General features: G+C 31.6%; 1 protein-coding gene across 2 annotated transcripts in view; it reads left to right on the top strand.

The window, feature by feature from the left end:
- LOC118182025 (uncharacterized) overlaps positions 1–17,046 on the top strand; it is a 153,431-nt gene that overhangs the window by 76,504 nt on the left and 59,881 nt on the right. For both annotated transcript variants that reach the window (XM_035351289.2, XM_085808079.1), the window contains exons 2-3: positions 226–837; positions 2,085–2,575. In XM_035351289.2, coding sequence (XP_035207180.1) covers positions 383–837; positions 2,085–2,575 — 946 coding nt within the window. In that variant the 5' untranslated portion in view covers positions 226–382. The remainder of the gene's footprint in view (positions 1–225; positions 838–2,084; positions 2,576–17,046) is intronic.

The raw sequence follows: 17,046 nt of genomic DNA, 5'->3' as shown, positions 1-17,046 counted from the left end.
ACTTGTAAAATTTCGAATTTACGTTGAATTTTATTGTTTAAAAGTTCTGTAATCGTTAGAATGTTGCATGGTAAGAAATGTTTTTATGCGTTTATGTGGATATTTGTTCTTTCATTCAAGATTAGAATGAAAGGTGTGTCAATGAAATATTGATGTTTCTATCACGTGTTATTGTTATTTTTATGTTTCCACCAAATTAATGTTTAAATATTTTAATTATTGCAGATGTCGATCGCAGAGAATATCAGCAATCTGTATTTTCAGTCATGAAGGAGATCCTGAGACTAGAATGATGTTGAATAAATATACCGGTGCGCGCACGCGCCTGTCGTATAGTAGCTTGCTCTAAGATTCAGATCTTTAAAAGAAAGTAGTGACAACCATGGCATGTCCCAAACCGACCATGGAGTTTTATTTCAACGAAAGTCGGAGCGTAGAATCAGTAACTGATGGAAGCGATACTTTTTCTGTATCTTCGACACCCAAACCCATCAAAGACTTCAGAGGATCCTTGTACAAACCTAAACTGGATCCTTTGTCGCCTTATGGAGGTCTTGCTGGCAGGGCATCTCCTGGTCATGATCTGGGATACCACACACTCTTGACTAGAGACAGTATAACACCAACTCCTACTCAAACTCCAACAGTACCTCGCAGAACTTTTGACAGCCTCAGTTGTTCGTCGTCTTCATTCAGATGGAGCGATGTGCCATCATCAATGTGTAACACATCGCCCTATCCAAGAGCATCAGATGTTATGACGCCGCCACCTCCCCCTCGTAACCACATTGCATCAACCCCCTCTTCAACTCATCCATCATCCGTCTCTTCGGTCAGGTAAGTAGTTACGCTTCAGAAGCGATTTTAATCCAATATGTTATTTTGTCTTACATATCAGTGGCTATCTGTGTAATATGTTTTGAATATAAATTAGTTTCTTAAATGTTTGATAGATCTAACAGAAATAAGTCCTTATTTTTTATGAGTGCAATGCTTACTATTTTATCCTATTTATGTTCTAGATAAGATGTTTAGTTCATATATTGTTTCAGTTTACCTATCAAATATTTAAATTTGTAATATGAATTAAATACAAATCTTTTTCAAATTATATTTAATAAGGAGAAAAAAGAAGTTCTTCTTTATATTTTTCATTTTTTAGTGAAAAATGTAAAGAAGAAGCTTCTTTTTTCACTGTACACTTAATATTGTTCGAAACATGCACATTTCGGCACAGAAAAAAAATTGCGTAGAATTTCATGTTAAATACTCCTGCCATTTATATGTCTGTTATGTCTATTAATACACATGTTATCTTCAAAAGCTTAACGCGCTTACAAAACGCTGAAACGTTGAGATTTGTTCCCGAAGTATGTTATTTACCTATACTTTATTAATCATTTATTATAAAAGTGCAGAGCTATTAATTTATGATAAAGGACTTTAAAATCTGTAAGTGTTATTTATTAAAAACATATTTTTTCCATTGATATATACAAAAAATATATTTCATATAAAGCATTGCTGTCAAATAAGCATATTGATTATTTGAATTGGTCAATATATCATGTTTTTTAAGTTTAAAAAAATATGTAGCATCATAGGGAGAATTCAAGAAATGTCTTATTATTATTGCTTTATAGAAGTTAAAGTTCTTAATTTGTGCGATAATAATTGTCGTATTTAATTTCCGTTTGACTAAAAACATTTTTTGTGCACCTTTTAGAGTATCATAGTTTTATTTTTCCGAACGTTTCAAAATAGTCTTGTTAAACGTTTAATCAAGAAATCGTTCTGAACTGTCGAGTGGACCATGCGAAACATTCTAAAAATCAGAGTATGACTCTATACATAAAAATAATTGTCTGAAATGTGAAAATGTCATTAGAGAAACGAGCAGAGCAAATTATGAATTCTGTTTGAAGTAGAATAATACGTATGTATAAAGAGACCTCTTACTTAAAAATGTATCTTATTTTATGAAAACAGCTGTTTCAGATATATTGTATGTTATTTTTATTCTTGTTACTTTCTTTAAAATACATTGCGTAATCACAAACTTCTTTATAATTTTCTTTTTGCAGGTCCACAGGTTTGAATTGTTCCTCTCAGCTACTAGATACAAGTCCTTTAGGGACGACGTTCAAAGGCAAAAAATCTCACAAAAGCTCACTTTTCGATAAACTTTCGGACGATCTTATCTTAAAGATTTTTTCTTTTCTATCTAGTAATTATCTTTGTGTATGTGCTAGGGTTTGCCGCCGATGGTACTTTTTGGCTTGGGAACCCCAACTATGGACTTCAGTGTGTCTTAGCAGTGAAAAAATTCACGTAGATCGGGGCTTAAAGACTTTATTTCGATTGCTGTGCAGAGACTCACCCACAGTATGCCTTGCAGTTGAGAAGATTTCGCTAAGTGGATGTTGTAGGTTAACTGATAAAGGATTATTTACCATTGCCAGGAGATGTCCTGAACTTAAAACGCTTGAAATTAGAGGCTGTCCTTTGGTTTCAGATGCTGGTATTGCAGAAGTTATGGCCAGATGCGTGAGCATATTGAAACTCGATCTCACAGGTAAGAAATTTATGTGCCTATGCTATTCTCTTAATGAACGGTTGCGTAATTTATTTTATTATTCCAGCTCTAAATGTAATAACAAAACGCCAATAATATCCGGATTAAAAACTGATTATTATTATTACTGTTACTTTTTAGGATAACTACTAATTGCTCCTTTATTAGGCTAGAGAACCATAAAATTGCTAATCAACGCGTATGATTATTTCAAATAATTTTTTTATTTCAAATATTTTTTCCTACAACAGCTGATTACTTTAATTTATTAACTTTTTGTTTCAATGGCGGGCCCAAACCGTCCGCAGACGTTGGCCACTTAAGGATGACAGCGGTGGTCACTATATTATGGAAGCACCTAATACGAGATGGACCACCGTTGCCTCATATGAGGGAACGGAGAAGTATATCCATGGTTTCTCCGGGATTCGAACCCGGGTCCTTCGGTATGGCAGTCAGAGTCACTAACCACTTAATCGTTTGGGCGGCTTTTATTAAATTATACAAGAACTTTATTTAAACAGTTAAAATATTTTACTAAATTATACAAAATTGTAATTTAAACAGTTAAAAATATTATGTCGCTTACAATCCTACGTAATAGCTTCGAAAGCGTTTCTTCCGAAACTTGTGTCTATTTAAATTTTTGGAATTATTGTAGCCGTACAAATAGTAAAATGTATTTCATAACTGAGGGTTAGAGGCCATCAGTTTCGTTCTTAGAATTCATCTGAATCCGATATTTAGCATCGTAAAGTTATGAATATGGTGTACAATTACCAAGCAATTTACCTAACGGTTTCCATTCGCAATAAAAATGAGAAAGGTATTTTCATATAAAAGCCATTTTAATATTGAACATAATCAATGAGTATGAACAAAGCGCACTTAAGTTCCTTAACATTCACCCAGAGTGTCATCTTTATGAATGAACAGGTTCGCTTTATTCAGGGCTTACTAATGATCTTGAAAAGCGACTTTCAGCATAGATGCACTGTGTTACGTCACTGATACGTTCATCAATCACTGTATGTTAATTATAGCATTTGCTCACGTCTTTTTCTTTGGAACAATGCTGGACATTAAATGTTTCACTTTCAAAAAAACCTGTTTTAATATTTTCTTTTAAAACCGATTTCTCGAGTCTCTTTAATAGATCCTTTGCCTTTCTTCCTTTTTTCTTTCTTTTTGAACGGGAGTATACTTGGTTGAAAGATTTTTCATATAGTGTCCTATATAGTAGTCGAAAAAAAGAAACACTGTGTTCACACCTATATTTAGCAATTCTACTTTTGTAGCCTAATGTTTGTTTTAACATGATGCCTGGTCAGGTTCGTTCAGTTTATATTTCATTGTTTTCTTCCGGTTCCGTCACATCTCACATGATAATACAAATCTTGTCTCCTCTTTCTTTAGGTAAAAGTAGTTATGTCTTATTTTCTTTTTGGAGGCTCGAAAATTTAGTTAATGTAGTTATTTTTTTTCCTTTGTGATAAGTTAATAATTTCTATTTAAAAGTGGTTCTGTGCTTGTTTGTTAATGAAGAATCCTTTTCGCCTTGCTTCATACAATGTATATGTTACGACAAAAGATCTAAAAACAGTTGAAATAATATGGAGCTTATGCATTCTTAGATAAATTATGGAGTAAAATAGTGCTTAAGTTCTCTTGCTTCAGTAATAAAATATCGAAAACGTGTTAAAAATTGTGTCAGTAACATTCTCCAAACATTTTGTGATCTAAAAAATAAATATATTATTCTTACTAAGCTGTGACCACAAAATTGCTAAAATGTGGATATGAAAATTATAATGCGAAATACAGTACAGCCATGCTTTATTTGTTGTGTTATTTTCGATTTAAATATAGAAACTTAACAAAATTATAAGTAACAGCGCTGTAATTTAAAGCATCATTACGGTGTTTTTAGTTTGATCTGCGCTTCGGAACTAAGTATAATAAAATATTAACAAGCCTTGAGAAAGAGAATTTGAAAAAGGTATTTTAATCACCTTCCCTCGAAGAATCAAAAAGAAATGTTCAAGATTTATTAGCCTATACATTTTTACACAATTCAAATACTTCAAAAGCAGAAAAATCGCCTTTTCTGAGTTCTTTCCTTGCTATGAATTGAAGACTGAATATCAGTATTCGTAACGCTTCTATGGTAAAGCAAGCATTTAAAAACATTTGAAGTAAAACCAGCATAATCTCCACTCCATTAATATTATTCGTCTTAGATGATTTATTTGTAGTATTTTGCTGAATATAGAAGATTGTATTAATCTCCTTCAGACTGTACTAAACAGGAAGCAAGTTATCGCGTAGTCTGAAACAAATCACTAAGTTCTAAGAAGGTTAAAATAATAAATATCTTTTATTATTATTATTATTATTATTTAACTCGTAAATGAACAAAAAGGCACTGCTTATGTGACAGACGAACCTTGGCTACTTGCGGGTATTTAAATTAACATAATATAAATTCAAATGTAGTCCGAGATAACAACACAAAATGTACAATTTAAGCTGGCCCAAGATTGTGAACGATGCGTATTTAAACGTCGGCTAAGATGCTAAAACCGGAATAAAACTTGGCAGAGCTGGAAATACTAAGTAACAGTAAGACGAGGCTGCCAAAAGGTCTATTCTGAACATTAAAACCATCAGTTTAAGTTCACATTTAACTATTCTAGTGAGAACTATGGAAAGAAGAAGCTATAGTGAAGGTTTAAATCATAATAATTGGTTAATTAACAGAAATTCTTTTTATAATTAGATTCTAAAACTTCATAACTTCTTATGCTAAACCATCGAATCTTAGTAATTCAAGTATAATTTATGCTACCTTAAAAAAAATTAGAGTTTACATTCTATTGAAATTATTTTACTTTCCTCTAACCAAATTTTCGTTTTCTGAATATGTTACCAATAAAATGATTTAAATATAACTATGAAATTACGTAGCTTGAAAAAATGGTATAGAAATCTACACGAAATAGTAAAAAACTTTTATAAAAGTGTATTAAGTACCGTTTTCTCTACGCAACAAGAAATTTTTCTGCTCCTGGTCTCAGTTTGTTTCCAAAATGTAAAATAAAGAATATATCTAAGCTTTCGTGCACAATCTTCGTAACTGTGATGGAAATTTTTCCAACGTAATAATAACAAATCTTTTTTTTTTTTCTATGAATTCATGTATAATCTGACGTAGAAGAATGTGTGTGCATGCATGTGCTTTGGAATAAGACACCACCCCAGGGAATTCCGAAGTTTAAATAATACGTTACCTTCTTTATTTTACGTTACGTTTGTGGTAGGTGGCTTCTCCTACGCAAGCTGTAATAGGCCAAAATCCATCTCTCAGCGAATCTTGTCTGCAAATTACCTGCCTCAATCATTAGGGCTGAGCGCTTATGGGTGTAGGCTGTGGAATGATTATTAGGCCTTGGTTGCTAAAGACTGTATTAATTTCTATATAAGTGGATAAAATTGCAGGTTATCTGGTTTATATAATTAGATACGGCATCGTATATGAATTTGAGCTATTGTGTGCGGTGCCACATAATTGGTGACGGGACGAAGACGTAGAATTTTTTCTTACTCTTTCTAAATTCCTATTCTTATGCAGGTGGGGCGACTCTACAGCAAGCTTTGTAAAAAATACTGACAAATTTTTATTTCTCTTAACATACGCGAAGGAAATGCTTTTAGAAATTTCTTCAGCGTTTCTAAATCATGAAATCAAGCGCTAGTGCACGCTTGGTGCACAGATTTTAAATGATTTTGAAACTGACCACAATGAATGAACACTTGAAACCATAATAAATTCTGTATTTTTGTAGCCGAAATGTTTCTAACGAAGGAGTTGTATGAAATAGTTCGTGAAGATAAAATTGTATGTCAACGATGAGCCTCGCCTCCTAAGTGTTAGAGAAACCTACGAGCTTATTAACAGGTACACTAACATTTAAATTAATTTCTTATGCCACTTTACAGCTTATCATCAAGAGGTTATTTATCATAAAGGTTACACTGTTTCATATAAATTTTAGAGATGTAATTTCACATAGAATAAGTGTCAAGTCAAAGCTTTAATATCTGTTATTGCTGTTGTAATACATTATTATGTTTGACATTGTAAGGTTTAAATAATATTCAAATTCCGTAATTTGAGGCTGTAGCCGTTTTATTACCGAAAAGCTCTTAAAGATCTGTGATATGAGTATCATTTCAGATATCTTATCTCTGTTCCTCACTGCGTGAAATAGACAAGTTATTTTATTCAACATATTTCAAAATTAATTCACCAATGCTACACTGTTTCCAGTGTTGCACTTTCAAAGGCAAATGTATCTTTATTTATAAAACTTAATTACCAACTGTAAGCTCATTGCTAATACCGCTAACAAAAGGAAGCTACATATGCAAAGTTTAATTTCCTTACCTAAAATATCAGCAAAGATTTTTTGCCATCTTTGAGTATATAGTTAAGTTGCGAAATATTGTAAAACACTGCTTAACCGACGCAGTGCAGAAAAGTGACGGTGAATTAGTTTGTTCAAAAACGGATAATGTTTAATTAATTTTTTTCATTAATTCATTTTAAGAGATATCCACTTTCTGGGTATAATGGAAAAAGTCATCTTAGTATTTATAAAATGCAAAAATAATGAAGAGTGAATTCTTTGACTAGAGGATGACTTTCACTCAAACAGAGCTTGAATTGTTCGTTGGTAATCGTAGGAACTTTATTATCGCTAATTAATCTATATAAAATAGCTATGTAACTATCTAACTATGAAACAAATTAAGGTCTGTCTCACTAAAAACTAGTACTGCAGCAAAAAAGCAAGACAAAAACCAATTGGCCAAAAAGAAGTAAGACAAAAATTGCCCGTTGGAAAAGAAAGAAAAAACATAATGAGATTCTAGGTCTTGTATTAACGTGTTATACACTTTCCTTCCTATATCTCCGCCACTTTTCTTTGAATTCTTTGTTAACCAAACTTCTGATGATGTTGTCAGAAAAGGGAGGGGTAATGACGATTTCGTTTAAAAGAATTGCAGATTTCGCAAACGAGTCAGCCAGTTCGTTACCACGAATTCCAGAGTGATCACGTATCCAAAATATTTTTACGTCGATTTTTTGCTGTATCGGTGCAAAAATATTTTTGATCTCAAAAGTTCTATACATTTTATTTGTATAGAATGCTAAAGCTTGCAAAGCATTTCCACCGTCACTGAAACTTTAATAGCTTCGTTATCTTGAAAATTTTGTAAATTAGTATTATCCTAATCACCTAACACACCACCTAAGTTGCTTTAGAAAAAGGCCTTCCCTCAAATTTAATAAAATATATATATTTACGTCTTTTAAACATAATGTAATACTTATTAAGAGTAGCATTAAATAGAAATATGTTATTTTACTATAAAATGATATATTTTTAATAGGAAAATAAAAACATTGAATGAAGATTTTTCTCTTAAGGAAAGCGGTAAAAATGAACCTAAGGGATGTAATCTGTATATAATGATATTTCAATAAATATTACGAGTCGTATCATATGTATCGTATACCTTTATGATTCGCAAATGTGATAGTGTAGCGATAAACCAAATTAACCTTTATTTCTCGAACTTTTGCTTCATATTTCGAATAGTCATTATCAAAATCTCCATTTTACTTTTGGCACAGGTATCTTAGTTTTAAAACGTTTTTTAAATATTTCCCTATTTTCTAGCTATTTTCCAGAAAACTTAAGTTATCTTAAATACGTAACTTCAGTGATTAACTGTGTAACTTTACTAAGAAATATGTGGAATCGTCAACAGCTGAGAGAATGAATATATATAGCAAGAGTTCACCTGAGTTTGTCACTAATATGCTCCAAGACCTACCGCTTAAAATGTAAAACCACTGACATTAGCTAATGCTATATGCACACAATTTTCGTATATGCACAATACAGTGAAATTTAAATAATAAATACGCGCACTGAGACGTTGCTAACATTAAGAAAAAATAACAAAAATGTGTACTTCAGCATTTTAATAAAAATGTGTATTTGTGCATTGTAATGTAATGTGTATTTGTGCATTGTAATGTAATGTGCATTTTATCTTTACAATATATTTTTTCTTTTCTGTTTCTGTATACACGTGGTAAAGAAAAGGATTCTAATGCTTTAGTTTAGTACTCATTAGATAATGAGAGTCACCGTGTTGGCATGTTTCCTTACCCCCGAGTTCTAATCCCGTGGAAAGCGTTGATGTTTGTGAGTGCATAGTGTCGTGTATAGTGTCTTTGCGGTAAGGGGGTGCTTAAAATATTGACGAGATAAACGTCCTTTCAATAGTTTGCGGTAGAGAAGGGGGAGTAAGAGACGTTCCAATCCTGCTCTAGGGGTGTCTTGCGCCAAACTTGGTGTAGAGCTGAACAGACTCGTACGGTCATTGTAACTAAGACCTTTGTTAACAACAGACGCAACCTTTTCTCTGTTGGTGATAGAAATGATGTAAAGATGATAAAGATGATCTTTTCATAGATGTAATCTAGGATATATGCAAATCAAAAGGATTAGTGTATAAAGTTTGGCTTGCTGTGGCAGCATAAACTAGTTCCAAACTCCTAACAGACGTAATGCGAATTATCTCTGTGTCTGAAGTAACTTGAAAAGGTTTAAGCAGCCTTTTTATTTAAACGGAACTTTGAACATAAACGAATTTCTTGTGCTAACACAATCACCACCACTTGTTGCGATGTAAAGTAACAGTCAACTTCAAATTTAAAACTTAGACTAATAGTCAAGAACTATACAATTAAATTTAAGCTATCTCAGAACTCTCATCAGCATATCAAATTCAAATATCGTCAGTAGTAACGCAAAGATGAATAATTCCAAACTTATCAAAGCTGGCAGGAACTACAAAACGTGGCCGCGAGAGATACGAACGCACTCTATCTGAAAATCAAAAACTCTATACCTTCATTTACATTCTGGTGAGGAAACGAAAAGGATAAGTTATAGTAAAGGCTGAAATTATAAATAACTGGTTAATTTAAGTAATAAATCTTACAGTTTAGACAGATAATGGAGCAATTAAAAAGGTACTTTCTGTGTACTGTATAGTGTAATATATAGTTTCAAAGAGTGACAGAGTAAAAAGAATCAAGTTTTCCTTTTAAAGTGCTGCAAAAGCTATGAAACAGCAGTTTAAATCGCGTATGCGTATTTGAACCTTGCGATTGGGAATATTTTCGCAATTTTGTACTAACGGCATTTCCTTACCCCTTAGGAGGCAATATTTTTTAGCCGTAATCAGCGAATATGAAAGCAGTACTGTTTGAATGCATTAGAGCAATTTTCCTTAGCGTAGAGCTATTTTCCCCATGATCATTTACTTCCTAAGGTCGTAATTTCCTACTATAGGAAAAGCAAAATCATCTTAAAATTCTACAGTTTTCCAAAATGTTAATTTGAAATAAATTCGCTTTTTCAGACGCACATGGATATGTATTTTCTTCTCATTTTCTACGTATGTATTTAAGTGTATGGTGTTCGTGTACGCACATAGCGAAAGTACAGAAGATAATTTGATTCAAACTAAGTTTCCAGTTAAACTTTGATTTCAAAGTTTGTCTACTGAAATTCCGTATTTCGTGAAAAAATAAAAGTAATAAATAATGAAGTAAGAAATAAAAAAAATTAAAGCATATGAATTCTATTTCTGCACTTTGTCTGAAGGTTACTTATTCATCACATTCCTTCGTAGCATTGCTTCACATCTCTTTACAACCTTAATTTGATTAATAAGTTTACAATGATCTTAAGCTAATCACGTAGCCCAACATACAAGACACTGAACTAGTTTAAAAAATGTTAAACAGCTTCGCTTCTTCAGTTACAGAAATAGGAAATGCATAACGCCAACTAAACATCTGTTATAATTTATTAAACTTTCGAAGTAGTCTGGCAAGTAAAGTTACTCAGTTGGAAATATCTGTGAGCTGTTGAGGGTGGGCTAAGGGTGAAAAAAGTTTGGAACGCCTAAGGTATAATCCTCTTTCAAAATCCATTTAAATTTTGTTTTCTGTGAATAATATCATGTACGGCTTTTAATTATTGAAAGAATAAGAAAGAACTACGTTTAATCTTAATTATTAAAGTTATGAAGTAACTGATATTTCAGTATGAATTTAATTTTACATTTGGTATAATTTTGTTTTCAATTAAAACTCTGATTTCAGTTGTGATTCCGTTGTCGATATTTCAATATATTTAAAAACTGTTAGTGCAATTTAAGTTTGATCACTTCATCAAACTAGTTAACTTATTTTGTTTTGATGAAAAAAAATCTTTAAAATGTAAAACTACTTTAACGTTAGTATTTTTTCAACTTTTAAGTTATGATTGATCCAAACTCTGAAACAACAGTGTTTTCATCTTGTTTAACGTTTATGCTTTAAATAGACACCTTAAGAATTTACTAGATTTTTTATTCTGTCGTGATGTGCGATTTAAATTAAATAGCTATCTAGCTGATCTGTAACCGAGTGGCTAAAAGCGCAAAACATTATCAATTCCCCTCTTGTTCTATCTACTTCCACCTGTTGAACAAGCAAGTCGTATGAGTTCCTCACATTTTCTCCATGTGTAACGTAAATATAGACCATATTTCTTTCCTTTAAAAAGGTCCACTGTGAAGGCATCCTTATGTATAAGCAGATGAACCTAATATCTGTATATGAACCTTATATCATACTATGTACCTAAGTATCTATGATATATGATCAAATATTTTAATTCCAAGCGTGATACGAATTGAGGCAGCCAAGTACGATTAAATATTGATTTTTATTTCAATTCACATTTGTGGCCACAATTTATTTAGCACTATAATCGCGCCTATTTCCATAATATTTAAATTTTTTATACTATTGCTATAGAAAAAGAGCAGAGCGAAATATTATCTAAGCGGCACAGAGGTAGAAGTGTGGGTAATTATCCAGTATTCAGGGCTTGGGTTTAGGTTAAAAAGGTTTCAGTTCTCAAATTTTGAGTCCAAGTTTGGAATTGACTACATCATCAGCGTTACGCAAGCCATGATACGTAGATTAATCTAGAAATGGCGCAGTCCATTTACTACTTTTAGAATACAGAGAAAAAATACCCAAATTTAAAATGAGGAATTAAGAGGCTGTTATTAAATTAAATTAAAAAGCTGATTTACATATTTTTTATTTTACATATATATAAGAAATTATTATAAGAATTTTTTTTAATTTTTCATAAAGAAGATTAATCCCATCCTAGGAAAAATTGTATAGGGTATTAAATATTGCCTCAGTGAATTTGTAGATAAATGCGAAATTATTAAATTAAATATTAAAGCGTATACACACACACACACACACACACACACACACATATATATATATATATATATATATATATATATATATAATATACGTTTTCACTCACATAAGATCTCCGCAACAAACCTTCCTCAAACATTCCCACGTACCCAAAATAGCTTCTCAAAGATTCACCGCCTGTAATAATTCAAAGTATCCCCACTGCCGATAATGGCATTTCGGACACCTCCCCCCTTCTGAGTAAGACACAGAAGAGCACACTTTACCGACATCCCACTAGAAAGAAAGTAAGTTAATTAATGCATTAATTCAGAAGTTAAACAGCAAAAATCAGCATTACATTTTCAAATTTTCACAGGACTAGTTTCGATGGTTTAATAATATAAGGTATGATGATTAGATAAGATAAGAAAGCCTGGACAGGATACAAGCCACTGGTGCCATCTGTTGATGAAACCAGAACTAAAACATAATTTTTTTAAAGGCTGAAGGCAAAGATGGATTGGAATTAGGGTCGTTAACTAGAACAGAAAATTTTTTTGAATGTGAAATGCCTCTAGAAGATCCAGTTCACCAATGGAAGAAGTTTTTTGAATAATTTTGGCAGCAGAAAAATTGAAACTGTGATTTTCGGACCAAATGTTGGGCAACAGAAGACTTCTGTGTTTCCTTTTTCCTAACGTATGCCTCATGTTCCTTAACGCGAAACTTTAAGGCTCTCTTAGTTTGGCCAATGTAAATTAAGCTACACTGGCAAGGAATCCTGTATATACCCCAGGAATTCATATCCAGAATGGGGTCCTTGAGTATGAAACTCGGAATTTTATTGATGAGAGAATAAACGGCCCGAAAGTTAAATTTCTGCAAAATACGTGCAACTTTATGGCTAATTGATGGAAAGAAGGGAATGACAACAGAATTTTTATTATCTCCTAAAACAAGGGTTTGCCTTTTGGTGTGTTGTGACCAAAAGGACTTTTGGTGTGTCTCCTTATAAAAATTCAGTTACTCAAGTATCTTGTAAATTTGACTACATAAATTGGCTTTTCCCTCAAAATTTCTAAAGAATCATGTATTAGCGAAAATGCTTCATTCAGAATGAGTTTTTTGATACTCTACTTTGGCTATAAATCCCATCACTTCACTGAACTACAATTTTGGCCTAACTTAATTTGCCAGTTTGGCATCATCATTCTTACTTGAGTAAAAGACGAAACACCTTCACATTTATTAATTATTGTTTATTGAACGGGAGTTGGTTTGTTCCCCTTGAAAAGTCAACTAATTTCCGATTAATAGCGATAATTACTTTTTTTTTTTTTCAAAGTTTGAAATTTTGTTATTCATGATTTAAATTCAAGTGTATAGCTGCAAAGTAAGACAATAATAATTTATTTACTAAAGAAATATTGATTATATTATCTCCTAATATAAATTTAGTAGAATGTATCTAAATGAAGTAACCTAGAAGTATGAAATTTAATTCCGAAAAGAGTTTTGAAGGTACTTGAGTTTAAATCATGATAAAACGAAATTCAATTTTGAACAAAAAAATTAATAAACGAAGTAATTATCGTCATTGATCGGAATTTGTCTTTTCAAGGGGAACAAACCAATCCTCGTTCAATGAACAATAATTAATAAATGCGAAGGTGTTTCGTCTTTTACCCAAGTAAGAATGATGATGCCAAATTGGCCGATTTAAGTTAAATCCAGAATTGTAGTTCCGTTTAGTTATTGGATTTTTAGAAAACTCGTAAGTAAGTAGAATACTATACAAATATTTTTTCATTATGTCTTTGCAACTGTCGTATATAAAATCGTATAAACATGCATTAGTGCATTACATCGTTTTTCTCATTTGGATTTTAAATATTCTATTTTGTATGTCCTATTAATATTTGTTGTCTCGTGCAAAATTTAATAGTTCAGTTAATTTTTTTTTCCAGTGTAAAAGTTGAATGTTTATTATTTGTTTCATTTGAAAGGTAATTTTTTTAGATTAAATATTATAATGAGCTTCAAGTAACCTCTACATTTACTTGAAATGTATTGAATTGGTAAAACCTGAGTTAAATTTATAACTGAAGTTCTTTATTTATCTCATCCATATAATTAGCCTTTAGGTGAAAGTTTCCGTTCATTTAAAATTAATTTAAGCAAAAGAGTGAAGCTATCAATGAGTTGAATTTTGATATTTAAGCATCTAAATTACTTCTGTGTATGAACTATGCTAAAATTACTTAAACTCTTACCTATTTTTTAGTTGTTTTGCTATCAGATAGACTGAAAATTAACGTAGAAGTAAACACCTTTTAAATTAATCGTAGATCTATGTAACAGGCATGCAATTAGCATCTGAATATGTTTAGGAGAAAGCTTTCGCCAGGGAAATAAAATAGATTCATAACAACATTCATGTGACACATTTTCTAATCCTGGTAGGCCTTGCGTGATCAAGTGGATAAGACTGCTGATTACTGATACTTTGACTCTTACTGAAGTGCACTCCTGTTATATTAATGAAGTTAATTTGTGTTAGTTATTTTTAAATAAAAGGAAAACAACGAATTATACTGCTATCATTTTAAGACATTTAAGCAAAACAAGCAAAGGCAAATATGTCAAAATTTCTTTAGCTATTAGTATGCGGAGAGCATTCTGTATCTTCCTTAAACAAAGAGGAGTCTAATGCAAAGTCTTACTCTTCAATCCATTTATATTATATCATTGAGATTTATTATTCAAAGGAACGACTTAACAGAACTGCGTAACTGAAGATAGTGTAATGTTGAAAGTTACGAAGATAATATTTGTTTTGATAGACTATATAACTGCTGTCAACGCTGTATTTAAACCTGTAACTACTTCATAATCGAACTGGTAATTTGAATATCGTTACAAAACTTTTAAACTCGAACTTTTAAGAAAAACTCAAGTGAAGTAATTTTCTTTGGTATTTAACAAATTTCTTAAAGCATTGAGACTGGTGCTAATAACCTTTCAAAACCCCTAGCTCTTAAAAAACATGCTCTGCCGAATTTTTGTAGTTTTAGATTATATATACTAATTAACACTTGAGGCCAAAACAATGATGAATTGATCGTAATTAACTGAGAAGGATAAGGACCACGTTGGCTGTGATGGATCGCCTCTGTATTTCTTATTCTCTATTTTTACTCAGTAAATAGATACAAATAAGGTGTAACATAGAATTGTAGACTTAAATACAATGTGGACGCCCTTTTTGGAATGAAGCCCCTTTTTGTTTTGCCATTTATTTTACTGCTGATTGGTCGAATCACTTCAAGCTTAGTTGAGCAACAAGTAGAATTCCCCTTCCTCTAATTTGCTAGCTTTCTTTGGTATTAAATGTTGATTTAAGAGAAATCCGGGTCACTGATCCCTGTCAGTGAGAACAAAATGTAGTTATTGGGCGAGAAGGTGCTATCCATTTGTACCAAGGTGAGTTAATTCTCCGTTAAATGGACTTAAACGGATTATTCACCTCCCATGAGTTGAGTTACGTTATCGCCGCGTTTCTCCAGTTTGAACCTATTGCAGAAAATGTACGTTATACATGTAAGCCATAGCAGTTTTTTTAGTCGAAATATCTTTCTTTATTTTTTTCCAATATTATGTGAGTTTATTTTCTGTGGAATTCCTGTGATTTAATAACATTTTCTTCTTAAAATTTCCAATATGCAAATCACTATTCTGAACACTTATTTGATTTCGTTTACATAATATATTTTTACTTGCAAAAGTGGCTTTCTTGTAATTTAGACTTAGCTTCCGAAAACACAACAGTTTATGAAATATTTTTAATATTTCGCTAGTATTTAAATTAATACCTTCAACATTTTCTTACATTTATTTGCTGCAGTTTACAATTGGCCTGCAAGAAACCACAATTTCAAAATGCTGTAAATTTTTTATGTTAATGTGCATTTCTATAAAATAAATACCATTATTATTGCGCTTTAATGAAAGAACATTGCAACAATAATTTTGCTACTCCATTTGAATAGTAGCAAAATGCTACGTATTCAGACTTAAACACTTCTTTTCAGTGATATAATGCTTCCTAAAAATAATTCAAAATTATCCATTTCTTTTCACATATTACCACATTTGATTATTATTGTAAAAACGGTTCTCTTTTAAAAAATATGATATATGAATTTTTAATATTATAAATACCTCGTGAACTATCATTTGAATGTGAAATAGTGTTGAACTAATGCTATATAAATGTATGTCAGTATCCATCTTATTAAGGTTTATGTCTCATTTCAAATCATATGTAATACTGAATATACGAGGCATGTTTTATAAATAAATACCGTTTTGGTGTTACATAAATACAAAGACAAATTTTTAACTTTATTTTTGCATGAAAGCCTGAGCCTTAATCTACCGTTTTGACAAAATTTCCACCGACATTAAGGCACTTACCGTATCGTACCACCTTCTGAATTCTGTCTTCTTAAAAATATGCCGCATGATTTGATAACCATTTTTTTTTACACAATGTGAGTACAACTTTCGATAATTTAAGCAATCTCTTACAATTTCATAGACAGCACTTTTGAAAACTGAGGAAATTGCGTTAGGGTAATCATAAAATCGTAAAGCGTCTGTTTTCTCGAACTTTTTCATCATCTTGGCACCAGGTCATCATTCATGACGGGAGGGCGTCCACTTTATCCCTCATCATCATGCTTTACGATTTCATCATTATCTACGAAGTTTCCTCAATCCATTTTTTATTATTTTTGCAGTTGTGTGCGACAAGAAGAAGACCTTTATTAAAAAGCTCTTTAGTTAGTTAACTGTATTTTCTGATTTCCGGGATTAATGACTGTTAACGGACTCTGAAGAACAACAATTATGTGATGAGAATGCTTCTGCAATTCTAAATGATAAAACTTAATATTTTAGGAAGCGACTGAAAATTGCACGAATATTGTAGTAGATATAAATAAAGTTCTGATTTTCATAGTTTAAAGAAACATAAAAAAACTCGCAATAATTTGCCTAGAAGGAACTTATATAACTTAAACTTTAACTAAGGAACTTACATACC

Source organism: Stegodyphus dumicola, chromosome X1 (assembly GCF_044657685.1).
Source record: "Stegodyphus dumicola isolate Sdum_Otavi_A_Nest chromosome X1, ASM4465768v1".
NCBI lineage: Eukaryota > Metazoa > Arthropoda > Arachnida > Araneae > Eresidae > Stegodyphus > Stegodyphus dumicola.
This window is presented reverse-complemented; position numbering and strand designations above follow the sequence as displayed.